Below are 16,611 nucleotides of genomic sequence, written 5' to 3'. Positions count from 1 at the left end.
GGACTCTTAATTATTTTTATACAAAATAAATTAATAAAGAAAAAACTTAAAAATACTAATAAAAATATAAATTGAATAGATATTTTTCGTACATCACACTCGTATATATACGGTAGAAAAGGTTTTATTTTATACGGTACTCAAATCAGTTCAAATTTTTAGGTGTGAAGGTTTTATTCGTCATATCAAAGACGTAATGAATATGGGGAGGCCACAAGCAGGTATGTGATTATTGGGTACTTTGCGAGTGTCCAACGACTAATAGCCATTGAAAAGCGTCCAATTTAAAAAAATTATATAAATGAAGAGCGAAAGTTTTGAATCTTATCTCTCAAGAAAAAAATTTTTAGAGATTGTTTGTTCTCAAAAGTCAAGAAAGAAGATGAACCCATTTTATTAGCTCTATAGAGATAGGAGTAATCAGATTCACTTACGATAATATACTTGGACATGAAGACTGCTCTTACTAACTCTAAAGGGAAATAAAATGGGTGGAAAGAAAATGAATGAAAAAGTAAATTTTTTATTGTTTGGATGAGAAGAGAAAATAAAGAAAAAAGAAAAAAATAGTTTGAGACCCACTAAATTATTTTCTCTCCACAAATGAGAAGAAAATGAAAAGAAATGGCCCAACGTTTTCGTCCTATTTAAGTCCCTAACGTTTCAAAATCGTCTCAATTTTGTCCCGCCGTCAATTTTGTTAACGGATCCCTAACGGTAAAATAACATTGAGTCAATTTTGAAACGTTTGGTACTTAAATAGAACGATTGAAACGTTAGGGACAACTTTAGGACTTACCCAGACGTTGGAGACAAAAATGATATTTTACTCTTAAAATATGTATCAGATTTTAAATCCTTTTTTTTTTTTTTATCTCACTCTCACTTTTTTTTTCTCATAATTATTGTCGTTTTATGTACGCAGAACATTTTAATGTCTTCCACATGATTAGAGATGAAGTGGGGTTCAATGAAAACGGAGATCCCTTTCCATCCTCTATTCTCATTTAGTAAAACGCCTCCTATTTTTTAAACACAAATTTAATATAATCAATATATACACAAAATTTTTAATACACAAATTAAAATAAAATAAAATAAAAAAGTTTCTAACAAAATAATATAACAATTTTTTGTGATTGTCATAATTGGATAATAATATCCCTTTTTATAATGACATAAATTTAAATAATTAATTGTAACATAATACAGCTACATACTATGTTGCCAAATAAAACTAAAATGCAGTAAATAGCAATCTGTTAGAATTTTATTTGCATAGCTGTGGAATTTGTTTTGTATAACTGGCAGGTTTGTTAGTTTGTTAGATCTAAGCCTTATACCATTAGTTAGTTATTTATTTTTTCTATTTGTACAGTTATATATATTACACATAATTTTGGGGTTGATTTTTTTTAATATGAAAAAAAATATTGGTATTTTTGTTAGAAATTGGATTATTTGGTGTAATTACAGATAGATGGATTTTGCAGGTAAGAAGTCAACACGTGAAGGGCGTGTTGCAACATGTGGGGACGTGCTGGACACGTGGCAACATTCTGGCTAATATGTGGGGACGTGTTAGACACGTGGCAACATCTTGGCCAATACGTGGAGGCGTGTTGAATAATTTTCACAATACTATAATACACTTCAAATATCAATATTCAACTAAAACACCATCTCTATTTCCATATTAAAAATAATTTCTGTAGTTTTGGTTCTGGCAATTCAATTGAATTATTCCAAAATTTCTTTCTCTCTCAATCTCAACCTCATTCTACTTTCTTCTATTTTCTCTACTCAAGACTACATTATAAGCCTTCCTCTCTTTAAACTTATTCTTGCAAGTTATTTAAATTACAAGTTCAATATCATTTTACATTAATTATTATAAATTTAAATATTATACACATCATTTAATTTATTTTNAACTTAAAAAATATTAAACATATACATATATAAGAATATTAAAATATTTTTTTACGAAAATTTCAAAGGTTCCCACCCATCTTTATTTATTCACAAGGACGAATTCTCATTCCTATAAAAATTTTGTAGATCCCCGTTAACTTTCTAATTACAGGTAATTTTCATAGATATCCGCAGATTCATTGTTTTTTTGGCCGTTCTTACACATTACCTCTACGTCCGCAACTTTCACACTTTAAATTGAACAAATGATTTATTATTATTATTATTAAGACAAGCTCTGCGAACTGGCACCGTTTATATTAACTAAATGTCACCAACTAGGTAGATTGTCTATGTACCTGAATTAAATCTTATCTTAAGAAACCACAATACAGCTAATGTCTCTCTCTCTCTTTCTCTCTCTGCAATCTTGGAAGATAAAGTATTTAATTTTACTGGCTTTTTTGTCTTTTTTTTTTTTAAGTCTAGGGGCCAACAATTTTATTAAATTCTAACCAGTATATAATCAGCAAAAAAAAAAAAAATGAGTAATCCCATACTATTAAATAAAATTTCACACCATTAAAAATATCATTAATAACTATTTAATGACTACAAATTATAAAAGTTGCTAGTCCCATAATACTCATCTTTTTTATTATTATTATTGATTATGTCATGCTTTAATAATTAATATGTTCCTTATTTAAGGCGATAGGTGTGCTCCTTTAGTTAGGGTAGATGCAAATTTAAATTATCATACCAATAATCATGTTTGTTATCATTAAGGTTAGCACGTGAATTCTATCAGAGATCTTGTATTCAAGATTCGGGTTTTTTCACTTACAAGTTACAATGCCACTATTAATCCTTTATTATTGCTTCCTTCTAATAATCACATTCTGTTCTTTTTGCATATCGTTAATTAATCCACAATTATTAGCATTTTTGTTATCGGCTGAAAAATAAGCACGCGGAATTGAACCATGAAAACGGCTTAGATGCATCAAGATGGTGTAGGTGTTATGCATTAGGATAATCTAGTGATATATTGACTTAAATTATGAAAAAAATGGCATCTATCATAATTTTTATTTAAATTTGTACTATTAGATTTGTCGAATAATGGTTAGTATCACTTGAACAAAGTCTCAAATAAAAGATCTCGAATTCATTAGTTTTAGTAGTAGTCTCATCCATCACAGTCTAATACGCAACTCGGATCGGATTCGAATAAGTCGGACAAAAAAGACATTAAAAAATAAATTTATTTTTGAAATTTAGGCCAAAAATTCAAAATCAGGTGTGTAATAATTTTGTGATATGATTTTAAGTTTCTGAAATATTAGGGGGTTGAGAGGTAATGAAAAAGTTAATAATATGCTAAAGAATTTTATAAGTAAATTTAGATTGGATATGCTGAGTTTAATAGAAACAAAGAAAGAGTTTGTGACTAAATTTGATGTAGCTCGTATCTGGGGAAGCAACAATACTTGTTGGGAGTTTGTGGGTTCCATTGGAGCTTCTGGAGGGTTATTGTTAATATGGAATGAGACGGTCTTTAAATTGAATAATTGCTATTAGGTAACGTTTGTTTTGCAGTACTGGAACAGAGACTGAGAGACTGAAACACAGTATTATGTTTGTTGGTTTAGGTAGTGTTTGGTAGAGAGACAGAGACTAAAAGACTGATACTGAGAGACAGAGACTTAGAGACAGAGATTGAAATAAATCTCAGTATTCTGTTTGGTGCAAAGTGGGAGACAGAAATTAAAACAAGAATGAAACTCTAATTTAATTTGTACAAAGGGTAAAATTAGAATTAATTAATTATAATGAGGGTATTTTAGGTATAAAATGTTATTAAAGTTTTAGTCTCCGTATCTAAAAATTTCAGTCTTCTGTGTCCCCACTTTTTGGAGGTACTGAAATATTGAAATTTCGGGGATAGAGACAGAAATTTTAGTACCAGTCTCTGAACCAACAAACATGATACTGAGTCTCAGTCTTCTAGTCTCTGTTCCAGTACCTCAAAACAAACGCTACCTTAGAGACTGGTACTACAATTTTTGTCTCTGTCTCCAAAATTTCAGTATTTCAGTGCCTCCAAAATGTAGGGACACATGAGACTGAAACTTTAATAATATTTTATACCTAAGATACCCTATTTTAATTAATTAATTTCAATTTTATCCTTTGTGCAAATTAAATTAGAGCTTTATTCTTGTTTCAATTTTTGTCTCTCACTTAGCACCAAACAGAATACTAAAATTTATTTCAGTCTCTGTCTCTTAATCTCTGTCTCTCAGTCTCAGTCTTTCAGTATCTGTCTCTCCACCAAACACTACCTAAAGGAGATAGATGGCTCTGTGTAGAAGGGGTTGTGGTAAAGGATAATTTTTACTGTGCTATATGTCTAGTGTATGGACCGCATGAGAGAGCTGAGAAGGCCTCTATTTGGGAAGAATTGAGTTATATTGCAGGGTTGTGTCAGGTGCCGTTCTGTTGTTTGGGAGATTTTAATGAAATTTTGCATCTGGAAGAAAGAAAAGGAGCGACTAGCTTATCAGAGTCTGCGGAAGATTTTAAAGTGTGGATAAATGATATGGAATTGATTGATTTGGCACTAAATGATCGTAAGTATACATGGTTTAGAGGGCAGTTGTGCAGTCGTATTGATAGGTGCATAGTGTCTTTGGGGTGGCTTGATGAGTACTCGGAATTGCATCTTAGGGGATGTCCAAGAGGTTTATCGGATCAATGCCCATTGATTATGGAAGACAGCAGAAGACTTGATGGCCCAAGACCATTCCGCAGCTTAGACTCCTGGTTCACACATAAAGGATTTTTGAGAATGGTAAAGGAAGAATTGAGGGAATTGGGTGATGTACACTTCTTAGAGAAGATGAAAGCGTTGTCAACACCACTGCGTAGATGGCACAAGCAGCATTTTGGGAATATAAATGAGAAGATAAAGAGGTTTGAGGAAGAAATATAGAAGGTGGATGATATGGTCAGTAGTGGTCGGTATGATAGTACAATGGAGGCAAGGAGGAGGGCGCTAGTGAGGTGCTGTGAAAAGTGGTATGTGAGACAGGATCTACACTGGAAGCAAATGTCTAGATCTCAGCATGCTACTGAGATGGATAGAAACACAAGGTATTTCCATAATATAGCTTCGGCGAGAAGAAGAAATAATAGGATTGAGTCCTTGGTTATCCATGGGAGGCTAGTGAGGAATCAACCAAGAATTAAGGTTGCAGTTTGGGACTTTTATAAACGGCTGTACCACCAGGAACATTCTCCAAGGGTGAGCTTTAGGGACGAACTAGTTAATCGACTAGAGAGAGAGGAAGCTGAAGCCCTAGAGGTGCTACCGTTAGTGGAAGAAGTGAAGAAGGCAGTCTGAGAATGTGAATCTTCTAAGGCTCTTGGGAGCGACGGGTACAACATGAATTTTATAAAAAAGTGTTGGAATAAAATTGGAACGGAGTTCACTGCAGCTGTTATGTGTTTTTTTGAGACAGCAACATTACCAGAGGAATCCAATGTCACATGGGTAGCGTTAACTTCGAAATTCGTTGGGGCGAAGGAGATAAAGGATCTCAGACCTATCAGCATGGTGGGGGTGTGTCTACAAAGTCATTTCTAAATTATTGACACGAAGAATGAGGAGTGTCATGCCAGGTTTAGTTAGAGAATCGCAGAGTGCCTTTGTGAAGGGGAGGAGGATATATCATGGAGCTTTAATCGCATGTGAAACAGTGCAATGGTTGAAACTAAAAAAGAAGGCATCGGCAATTATTAAACTGGACTTTCAGAAAGTCTATGATAGAGTTAAATGGTGCTTTATTGATACCGTGCTAGAGAAAATGGGTTTCGGTAGAACATGGAGGTCATGGGTTAGGGAGTGTGTCAGAACGGCTTCTATTTCTATTCTGATTAATGGGTCTCCATCGAAACCCTTCAAAATGGAAAGGGGGCTTCGTCAAGGTGATCTGCTATTACCGTTCTTGTTTGTCTTGGTGGTAGATGTGCTTAACAGGATGATCGGGGAGGCGGTAAGAAACGGTCAAATCTCTCCATTCCTAGTTGGTCAGGATAATATAGAGCTATCACATTTACAATTTGCTGATGACACTATATTATCTGTCCGCCGGATGAGGAGACAGTTAGAAACTATAAGAGATTGCTGAAGTATTTTGAAATGATGTCTAGCTTGAGCATTAATTTTGAGAAGTCCAACTTGATACCAGTGAATTGCAGACAGGAGTGGGTTACCCGAATGTGTCAGCTGTTGGGTTGCCAGAAGGCGGCCCTGCCGGTGAGGTATCTTGGCATCAGTCTAGGAGCGAACCCGAGGCTGGTAAAGACTTGGAAGCCGGTCATAGACAAGGTGGAAGAGAAACTCAGCTTGTGAAAAGCAAAAGCCCTTAGTAAGGCCGGGAAGCTGGTACTCATCAAGTCGGTAATCAATAGCCTGCCAATTTATTACCTAAGTTTGTATAAGATGCCAAATGCGGTTGCAAGGAAAATTATCTCGCTGCAGATGAGGTTCTTCTGGGGGAAGGATGATGGGCGACCAGGCATGGCTCTTGTGAAGTGGGAGTTGATCCAGGTCCCAAAGAAGCTAGGAGGGTTGGGGGTGGGTGATGCAGTGGTATGCAACGCTACACTACTATTTAAATGGTGGTTGCGGTTCTCTAAGGAGGATTGTCCTCTATGGAAGAAGGTTGTATGCTCCTGCAACAACTTGAACCCAAATCACTTGTTGTCAACTCAGACATTACTGAAGAAGGGGGGACTGACTGTGGAAAGACATATGTCAAGGGCCAATAAGGGAGCAACATGCCAAGTAGAAGATGATTGATGGCCTGGCTATGGAAGTAGGAGATGGAAGATCCACCAAATTTTGGGAGGATATATGGTTGCAAGTGGGAAAGCTAAAAGACTCCTTTCCGAGACTCTTCTTGATATCAAACCAAAAAGGATCAGTGATTGAGGATTGTAGGTTTTGGGATGGGATAGAGTGGGTTTGGCACTTTCAATGGAGAAGGAAACTACGCCAATGGGAGACAGATACTTTGAACCAACTGCTTCATGTCTTGCAATCTGTTAGACTGATAGCGGATGTGCAAGACAGAGTGGTGTAGAAATTTGATAAGGAAGGCGTTTATTCTACTAATTCATTTGTGCAGGTTTTGCAGGAAGAGACTTTTAATGAGGAGCTTCTGAGATTCAGGTTCACAAAGGAGATATGGAAAGGTCTAGTTCTGCCTCGAGTGGAGCTATTTGCATGATTTGTATTGGTAGGCCGGGTCAACACAAAGGATCGACTTAGTAGACTGGAAATCCTACAACAGAATGATGTGGTGTGCGTGCTGTGTAAGAAAAAAGTTGAAAATTTGCAACATTTATTTATTACATGTGAGTACTCTTGGCAGGTGTGGTGTGCTTGGATCTCGGCGTTTGGACAGACATGGATTCTCCCTGGTACGTTAAAAGAGCATTTTGAGAGTTGAAGATCTGTGCCAATGAGAAAAGAGAGGTACAAGTATTGGCTAGTTGGATTCTTCTCAGTTATGTAGATTATTTGGCTACGCAGAAATGATGCCATATTTCACTGCAAGACAACGGAGATTGGTGACTGTGTGGAGCAATCATTCTCATGTGCTAAGAAATGGTGTTGTAAATAACTCATGTTGTTGATGGCTATGCCGGAGATGACATAGGAGTTGTTATGCTTTTTTGTTCTTGTATTTGTTTACATTGCTCCACTTGATTGTTGAGCTCTTACTTTAAAATAAACAAATAAATAAATAAGTAACTAAAACTATCTTTGTCTTAAAATATATTTTGGAAAATATTATCAAAATAATTAATATGAAAAGAGTAAACTGGAGATCCACCCCTGTGGTATCAGAGCCTCAGGTTTATAAGAGGAAGAAGAAGGTATTACTAGTAAAAGCAAGTAAGAGAAAATCACTAAACATGAAATCTATAGACTCTTCAAGTTCTTCACAACCCATACATCATTCCACCTCCTTAAATTTAGACCGATTACCATCTAGTTTAAAGAAAATCCTTGGCAAAAAGATTGATCAATTGGTAGAATTTACTCATGTTCCAGAAGACTCTCGAACCCCAACCACTGAATACCCTCTTATAAGTCCCTATTCTTTCTACCAAAGACAAAAGAAATCAACCATCACCTCCATCCGCCATCTTATTAACAGAAACCCTTCTCCTCCTCCCAAAGAAGTCATCCAGTCCTCCCATCTACAACAGTGTAGTTTAAAAGCCACTACTGCTGAACAGTATATAACCCTAGAAATCCCACAAGAACTCATTCAAATTTACCAAAACCAAGGCTACACTCATTTGCATCTGGGAGCAGTTAGGCTTATTCTTACTTTTCATGGAAGAAGATCCCTTCTGGTGACAGGCAAGGTTGCTCTTTTAGATACCACTTTCAAAGAATACCAACATGCCTTGATCGGAGCATTAGTAACTATACTCTCAAATGGAAGTGTCATTCTTACTATAGCTCTTAATTTCACCATGAGATTATCCGACCCGACGATATGTCAAAGGCTAAAAATCCAAATACAGCTAGTTGGAGTGATTCAAGACTCTAATGCTGAACAGGCCACCTTGCATCACCAAGTCCTCTAGAGAGTTCAAGACCATGCTCTTGATCTCAATCTCCCAAACACTATAGGAGAAGCATTATTCATGTTCACAGATAATGCTAGAGGGCCAGCAGTCGCAAACATTCCAAGAATGATCATTACTGATGAACTTTCTTCTATCATTCCATTGGAATAGATTACTGATTATGAGAAAGATTTTCCAAAGGAACAGGTTGATATTCATACTACAACACCTCCAACTATTACTCATAATAGTGATGGAACGGTGACTACTGTTTTCCAGAGACCTGGAATAATCAAGCAAACTTCACTGCGAGGACCATCCTTCAGAAGGATTAATATGATCTCTCCTGTTCAGGTGCAAACAAGTCATGATCAAGATGATCCACCTGTACATTTCTATGAAAATTGAAAACCTGTTTATGTTTCTCATACAAATGGCCACTTCATTTGGGATGTTGATCCCTCCATGTGTGATTTTGACTATGACTGTACTAACCAATGGAGTGACAATGATGATGATGATGATTATGCTAGGCGGCAGAGGAACAAAAAAAAGAAGAGGTCACTGCAAGCCCCTTGCTCCTATAAAAGGCCCGAGCCCCCTAATGATACAGATGCGGCACCGATGCTCAGGAAGAAAAGATTGTCCCGCAAAGATTCTATAGATTATCTTTATCAGCCAGTCAATATAATTTCATGCATTGCCACCCTCAGATCTTATGAGGAAGAATCTCCACCTTTAGTGACTCAGACTGATGAAAAAAAAATCACTAGAAGACCTTATGTAATTCCTCAGGAAATTACTCCATATGGACATCAAGCAACAACTCCTCAAGAGGAAGTACTTAATTGGCACACAGACAATGCAGTCAGCCAAAATAAAGTATTACTCTGAATAGATCACACTCTTGATGCTCTCATGGAAAAAACTGAAGGTCTTTCAGCACAACCAGGTTCTATAGCAGAACAAGTTGCTGAACTCAGAAATTGGCTCTTTGCACAGGCTTTTCAACTTGATCAAGAACTCAAAACCTATATTGATAATAGGTACTTTGGCCCAGAATTCCACAACAAAAATAAAGAGCTGGATCAAGTCAAGGCCCAACTTTGACAAATTGAGATGGACAAAGCCAAAGCGGCTGTACCTCAAGCACTGGCTATAGATCCATTATCCATGTATCCTAAACCATATCCCTCATATTCGCCCGTTCTATTTCCCTCAACATATTGACCACCTGAAACCCCAGAATATGAATCCATTTTCAAATCCACTTATCATTTAGTCAAACAAGCAAACACCAAAAAATCTATCTCTCCTCAAGGGCGGCGTTACTCGCCTCAGCCTCAATCACAGCCACCTCAGTCTCAGCCATCTCTCCAACCCAAACCTCGTCCTCCTTGAAAATCAGAAAATTTTTTCAGAGAATATACATCTTTTAATGTCCCTACAAAAGATAAGGGCATCAAAAAAGGGTCACCTGTCCCAGGACGGACAATTAATACCCTTACTCTTGATAATCAATCATGTAGTGAAGAAATTACTGATGAATCTGATGATGAAACAGTTGAATCCAGTGAAGAAACTGCTGAATGGTCCGAAGAAGATTATGAAGCAGACTTTTCAGTAATATCCATGGTCAACCTTGTAGAAGAAGAAGAAGAAGAGGAGGAAATAACCTCTGAAAGGGAGGAACCAGCAGCTTCAGCTAATTCTACTCATACCGGGTCCTTTGAAGTAAAAACTCCTAACAAATGGTTCACCTTTGATGATATTCCACCAGCAAGATACAGAGAAAGGTTAAATAAATTTAGTGCTTGGATTAAAACTACCATGGCCAATCTAAATCTTTCAAGTAGGCAAGTCCTTGCAGATTTCATAAATCGGATAACTGGCAATCTCTGAGAATAGGCTAACAACCTTTTTGAGTATGAAAGACTCCAGCTCATTAATAGTACTCCTTCTCAGTTTTTGGGAATAATACATCAAGAATTCTTGGAAGACATTACAATTATCCAAAAAAGAAATTCCCAAGAATATTTTGAAATGAAGTGCTGTTCACTTAACAGAAAGGACTTGGAGAGACATTACAAAAAGATGGCTACTAAATATTATCCTCTTGGAGGAAATAATAATCCTCCACTTAAACAAGTCTTCATGGCATCCTTGCCAGATAAACTTCAGCCAGAATTACAACGGATGATGATGACTCTTTGCAAAGAAGTGACTACCACCACCATTAGTGAAATATATCAGTTGGCTCTAGCTGCTCTGGACAAATTGTGTGAACAACAATAAATGTTCAAACAACTCAACAAAAATTCAGGCAAACTCAAAGGAGCATGCAATAAATCCTACTTGAAGATCAAATGCAAAGAGCCAAGCATGTGTGAATGTAAGCCAAAGAAGAAGACACATTGGCAACTACCAGCCAGAACATTCCATCAGAAGGCATTCAGAAGGAGAAGAAGGAAGCAAAGATACCATTATTTCAAAAGAAGAAAACTCCATACTAAGTCAAACAAATGCTTTATTTGTGGAAAACAGGGCCACTTTGCTAAATCATGTCCTCATAAGACAAAGAATGAGATAAAAAGGCTTCAGTCTTTAATGGATGCAGCTTCCATCGAAGACGAAGAAGATCTTGAATCAGTACTTGAAGAACAAGAAAGAAAAAATGGTGAAACCAATATGTTTTCCAAGACTCTGATTCAGGAGGAAGCAGTTCAAAAGAAGACCTCCCACCAAAGAGATCAATCTTTTCCATATCCTCCATTGCTTCTATTACCACAAGAAATCCTAAAGGATCAAGCATCCCAAAAGAAGAACTTGGATACTGTTCCGAGGGTTACCTAAAACTGGAGGTCGATCTTGGTTGAGATCCTCTGTATAGATCGGTACCGACGTGTCCGGCTGGTGGGAGACAGCCGGGCTGTCGTGTCCGACTTGTTGATCTAGCTACACTGCTGATCCTTTGTCACCGGAGGGTGGGGGGTACCTGCAAGAGACTCCGATGCTTAAGTTAGCATGGGTATTAAACAGGTTTTTAGTAGAATCAGAGTATGAGTTATACATGGGTGCTCCAGTGTATTTATAGTAGTTGTAGAGTGACCTTTCTAGATAAGATAAGTTAGTTATCTTATCTTATCTTTATCTTTGAGTTGAGGTCAGCTTATCTTCAAGGGAACCGCCCTTATCTCTATAGGCTTGGACGGCCTTTGGATTTGGGTCGTGTTCCTCTACTTGGGCCCTTTATGGGCTTTCCTGTCGATTTGGCCGAGTTCTTTAAGAAGAAGTCGGTCTGCTTGACCTGAAGAGGTCGGTCGCTTTGTCGTCAATCATCCCAGGTCGGATAGCTCGACTCAGGGTATGAACAGTGCCCCTGCTTGAGCTCGGTCTTAAGGTCGAGTCCTTGACTTCGGTCCTTCTCGTAGCAAAGCCGAACTCAAGCATTTTGTCAACTCCTTTTTGTAGCAGCTTTTGAATGTAGAACGTTTTTCTCTAAAAGCGCGCGCTTTTATATCAGCGCTTTTTTGGGAACGCAAGCGGTTTTAATATCTGCATTTAATTGGCATTTAATTGCCCCCACTCTCTCTTGGCTTTTATTTTGAATTTATCGATCAAAAACAGTTTCGCTTCTTCTTTGTAACTTCTCCCTTTACTTTCTCACTTTCAGCTTTTCCTTTGATTTTTCTGAAGCCTCCGCCCGTAGCTTTCGCGTTTCAGCCCAGCGACGTTACTTTGTGACTTTGCTTTTTTGTGGGGGAAGGGGAGATTCTGGATTTTGCCTTCTGCCTTTCTGCTTTTCTTTGCAGCTTTCTCTCATTTTCCCAGGTTTGGTTCTTCTTTCTTCCTCCCTCTATGCCATTTTTGTGTATGTTTTGAGAAAGTTTTTATCTTAGTTGGGAAAAGTTTGGATCTTTCTGCTTTTTGCTGTGCCTGATCACTGTGCGTCTCGTAGTTTCTTCGTCTTTTGTATGGTCTTTTTCTCTTCTTCTGTTGCTTGATACCTTTAGGGATTTTGCATGTTGTGAAATGCTTTTGATTTTGAAGCCTTGGAATGATAATTTTGTTTGATTCTGAAAAAAGGTTGCATCTTTGACGATTTTTGCCTGGTATGTTTGATGTTCGTTTCTTGCTGATAGACTGTAGGAAGATGACTTTCTGTTTTGTTTGTGTTTTATCTTTCTCCTTGCTTTGTTATTGCCTCCAAAGGATGCCCCAAGACTTTTAGTTTGAGTCTTGGGGTTTTTCCTTTTCTGTGTATTCGCCCGTCGAGATGTTTTGCCCCTTTGTCCGAGATGTTTGAGTAATTCGTTCTTTTTTTCTTTTTGTAGGATTTAGTTGGCCTCATGTCTTCCCGAAATAACGTTGTAGAGATGCCTTCCCAGGTTCCTGAGGGTATAGCTGATTGGGTGGACTCGATGGTTCTTATGTGTGTCTCTCTGGTTGATTCTGAGTTTTGTGCGCAGCTTAGGCAGTTTCATAGTGTTTGTAGTAATCCTAGTGATGAGAAGAACTATGAGCTTGTCCCTCCCTCTTCTGATGAGAGAGTTTGCTTTTCTACTCGGGTTGTTGATGATCGCCCTTTCTTTTATGTTTATGATTTTTTCTTCGGTCAGCTGGGTATCACCCTTCCTTTTACTCAATTTGAAACCGACCTGTTATGGTCCTGTAATGTTTCCCCCTCTCAACTTCACCCCAATTCCTAGGGTTTCATAAAAATTTTCCAATTGTTGTGCAATGGTTTTGGTATTCCTGCTTCCCAATCTCTCTTTTTCTATCTGTTTGTCTTGACTAAGCCCGGTGTGGTAAAAAAGAAGTCGGCTTGGGTCTCCTTTCGTTCCACCCAGGGAAAGAAGGTCTTTTCCATGTTTGACGAGTCATTCCGTGATTTTAAAAACTACTTTTTCAAGGTCCGAGCTGTTGAAGGAGCTCGGCCCTTTTTTCTGGATAAAAATGACGAACCTGCTTTTCCCTCGGAATGGCAAAAAGATGTGAGGGTCTCCAGATATGCATGGGAAATGTTGGATGAGGCTGAGCGAGTTTTTGTGACTGTCTTGGAAGAATGCTAGGGTCATCCTCCCCATCTTGACACAAAGAAATTTCTAACTAATCATTCTCTTCTTCAAACTGAACTGGGTATCTTGTGTTTCCTTTATTATCTGTTTATGTTGCTTGTAGCTGTCTTTCCGACTTATCCGACTTGTAGCTTAATTTCTGTTTTATGTGCAGAGGCAATGAAGAATAATGAATCCATGAAAGCTTTTAAGAGGGCGCAGAGGGCGACTGCTGCCAGAAATATTGCGGCCAAGGTGACTGGGGAGGGGTCCTCCCAAGTGCGCGAGAAGCCATCAGTGCCGAGTTCTCCTGAGGTGAAGAAGGTGATCCCTACACCCCGATTCCGTTTGGTGAATCCTCACCCCACTTCTGCCGCTCCATCTGTTGCTCCTCCCAATAAAAAACAAAAAACAGCTGAGCCCTTCGACCTCGATGCTCCTGATTTTAATGCCATTGAATTTGTGGATCAGCAAATCGGTCCCTATGGCTCCCTCTCCATGGATGATGTGTCCATCCTCCATCACTTGGAATTTATGGCCCGAAATCACGTAAAGATGGCGTATATGGCGGCTGCCATATATCGGACTGCTCAGAATCTCCCTCTCCATGCCACTAAAGCATTTATGGAGGAGGCAAAACAAGAGTTTGATCGGATGAGGGAGTTGAAGGAGGAACTTGAGATAAAGGTAGCCAAGCTGGAGAAGGACTTAGAGAATGAGAAGGCGAGTTCTCAATTACTGGCAGCTTCTTTGAGGTTGGCTGAGGACACAGCCATGATGCATAAGGATAGTTACGTTACATCCTATCGGGAGATGATGCGCCTGAGGGGGGAGCTCGACAATGTCTGGGAAGATTATTCTGAGCTCCAAAGTCATCTCGTTGGCAGCGTGACTGCTGCTTACGAGAACTTGAAGGAGCAAGTTCGGGTCATTACTCCCGAGGCCGATCTCACCCCCTTTAGCCTGGATAACATTGTCAGGGATGGCAAGATTGTCCCTGATGATGAGGATGATGATGATGAGGTTGCTCCTCCCCCTGCGTCCTCTGCCAAAGTGTCGACCTCTTTTGTTCCTCTGGTTGCGCCTGACTCGGATTGCCAAATTCTGAACCGGGAGGATGGAACTATGGATGCTGTGTCAATTAAGACTCGTCCTCCTTCTCCTTGTCCTGACGCTGCCAAAAAGGCTCCTGATGTCTGCTGATCTCTTTCTGGATATGTAGTTGGCCCGGCTTGTGGGTTTTTTTTTTAAACTTTTTATTTAATTGCTGACATTTCCTGGTTGCTTGGTTAGCAACTTTTTATTTTGAAAAACAAAAGGTAGCTCGCTATCCCTTCATGGTAGGTTTTGGTGGCCTTCCGGGCCTTATAACTTTTGTAGAGTAAAAGAAGTAGTTTTTTGACTTGGCATCTTTTCTGTTTTCTACTGATGTTTGAAATCTTGCATCTCGACTTCCTCGGATTGCTTTGTTTTATTGTTTGTAGCTTGGATCCTTTGAGGTTGTGATTTATGGGTCCAACTTGTTTCTCAGTGGTTCTTTTGCGCTGGTCCCTTTTTAAGTTATTTCTGTAATCCTCTTTTTTGGGCCTTTGTCAGGTCTCTTTTCGGAGATTACTTTGGTAACTTGTTTGTAGGAGATCGACTTCGTTAGGTCGATCTCTTTCTAGGTTATTTTTGTAATCCCTTTTCTTGGACCTTTGTCAGGTCTCTTTCAGGGATTGCTTTTATAACCTTTTCATTTTGTAGGAGATCGACTTCGTTAGGTCGATCTCTTTTTAGGTTATTCTTGTAATCATCTTTCTTGGACCTTTGTCAGGTCTCTTTCAGGGATTACTTTTATAACCTTTTTTATTTTGTAGGAAATCGACTTCGTTAGGTCGATCTCTTTCTAGGTTATTTTTGTAATCCTCTTTCTTGGACCTTTGTCAGGTCTCTTTTGGGGATTACTTTTATAACCTTTTCTTTTTGTAGGAGATCAACTTCGTTAGGTCGATCTCTTTCTAGGTTATTTTTGTAATTCCTTTTCTTGGACCTTTGTCAGGTCTCTTTCAGGGATTACTTTTATAACCTTTTTTATTTTGTAGGAGATTGACTTTGTTAGGTCGATCTCTTTCTAGGTTATTTTTGTAATCCTCTTTCTTGGACCTTTGTCAGGTCTCTTTCAGGGATTACTTTTATAACCTTTTTATTTTGGGCTGACTTTGTTAGGTCGAGCCCTTCTAAGTTAAAGTAATCCTCTTTAATAGGGTTGGCCAGACCTCTTTCCAGGGTTTACTTATAACTTGGGTTGACTTGGTCCGACTTCTGGACGTCGGCCAGTCTTTAAGTTATTATTTTAGCTATCCGTAAGACCTCGTTAGGTTCTTTTTTGGATTGCTTTCGATAAATTCTTACATTATTCTGTGTTCATATTTGCCGATTTGTAGAAAGTGGTTAGCATCTTTAGATCGTCCTTTGGGTGAATCGCGCTTTCACCTTTATCGGACGGTTTATCTTTATCGTGGTCGTGCAGTGAAATTATTTTTCACTTTCTGCCGACCTGTTGCTTTATAATCGGACGATGAATTCTTCAGATTAATGCGTCTTGAATTCTTGTAGAATATCTAAATAAACTTTATTCAAAGTAAAAGTGCAAATATATACATGTGAGAATTTTTTCATCCCTTTAAGTCGGATAGTGTCTGGGTCTCAACTTGGTGCCTCATTAAAAAACCTTTTCAGGAAAAAGAGTGCATCCAATAATGAGATCTGTTACCTTCCTAACTGTAGTACCTTCTTAGGTTGCAAGCGTGCCATGATCTGGGAAGCACTCGTCCATCGAGATCGGACAGTCTGTAGTAGCACTTCCCAAGTACTTCTACAACTCGGTAGGGTCCCTTCCAGTTTGCTGCCAGCTTTCCTTCTCCTGGTCGAGTTGTTCCAATATCATTTCGGATTAGGATGAGATCGTTTTCTGCGAAACTTCTCGGCACTACCCTTTGAT

At 38.4% G+C, this 16,611-nt stretch overlaps 1 protein-coding gene and 1 long non-coding RNA gene across 2 annotated transcripts; both read left to right on the top strand.

Moving 5' to 3' along the window:
• Positions 3,483-4,053, top strand: LOC110268839. The gene is made up of 2 exons (XR_002357424.1): positions 3,483-3,569; positions 3,966-4,053. It is a non-coding gene; the product is annotated as an uncharacterized LOC110268839 (long non-coding RNA).
• On the top strand, positions 5,583-6,351 carry LOC107647967. Its single transcript, XM_016352008.1, has 2 exons — positions 5,583-6,085; positions 6,171-6,351. The coding sequence occupies exons 1-2, from the start codon at positions 5,583-5,585 to the stop codon at positions 6,349-6,351; spliced, it is 684 nt and encodes a 227-aa protein (XP_016207494.1).

This window comes from Arachis ipaensis, chromosome B01, assembly GCF_000816755.2.
Source record: "Arachis ipaensis cultivar K30076 chromosome B01, Araip1.1, whole genome shotgun sequence".
Classification (NCBI taxonomy): Eukaryota; Viridiplantae; Streptophyta; class Magnoliopsida; order Fabales; family Fabaceae; genus Arachis; species Arachis ipaensis.
The sequence above is the reverse complement of the archived record's forward strand: the minus strand, read 5'-3'. Positions and strand labels throughout refer to the sequence as shown.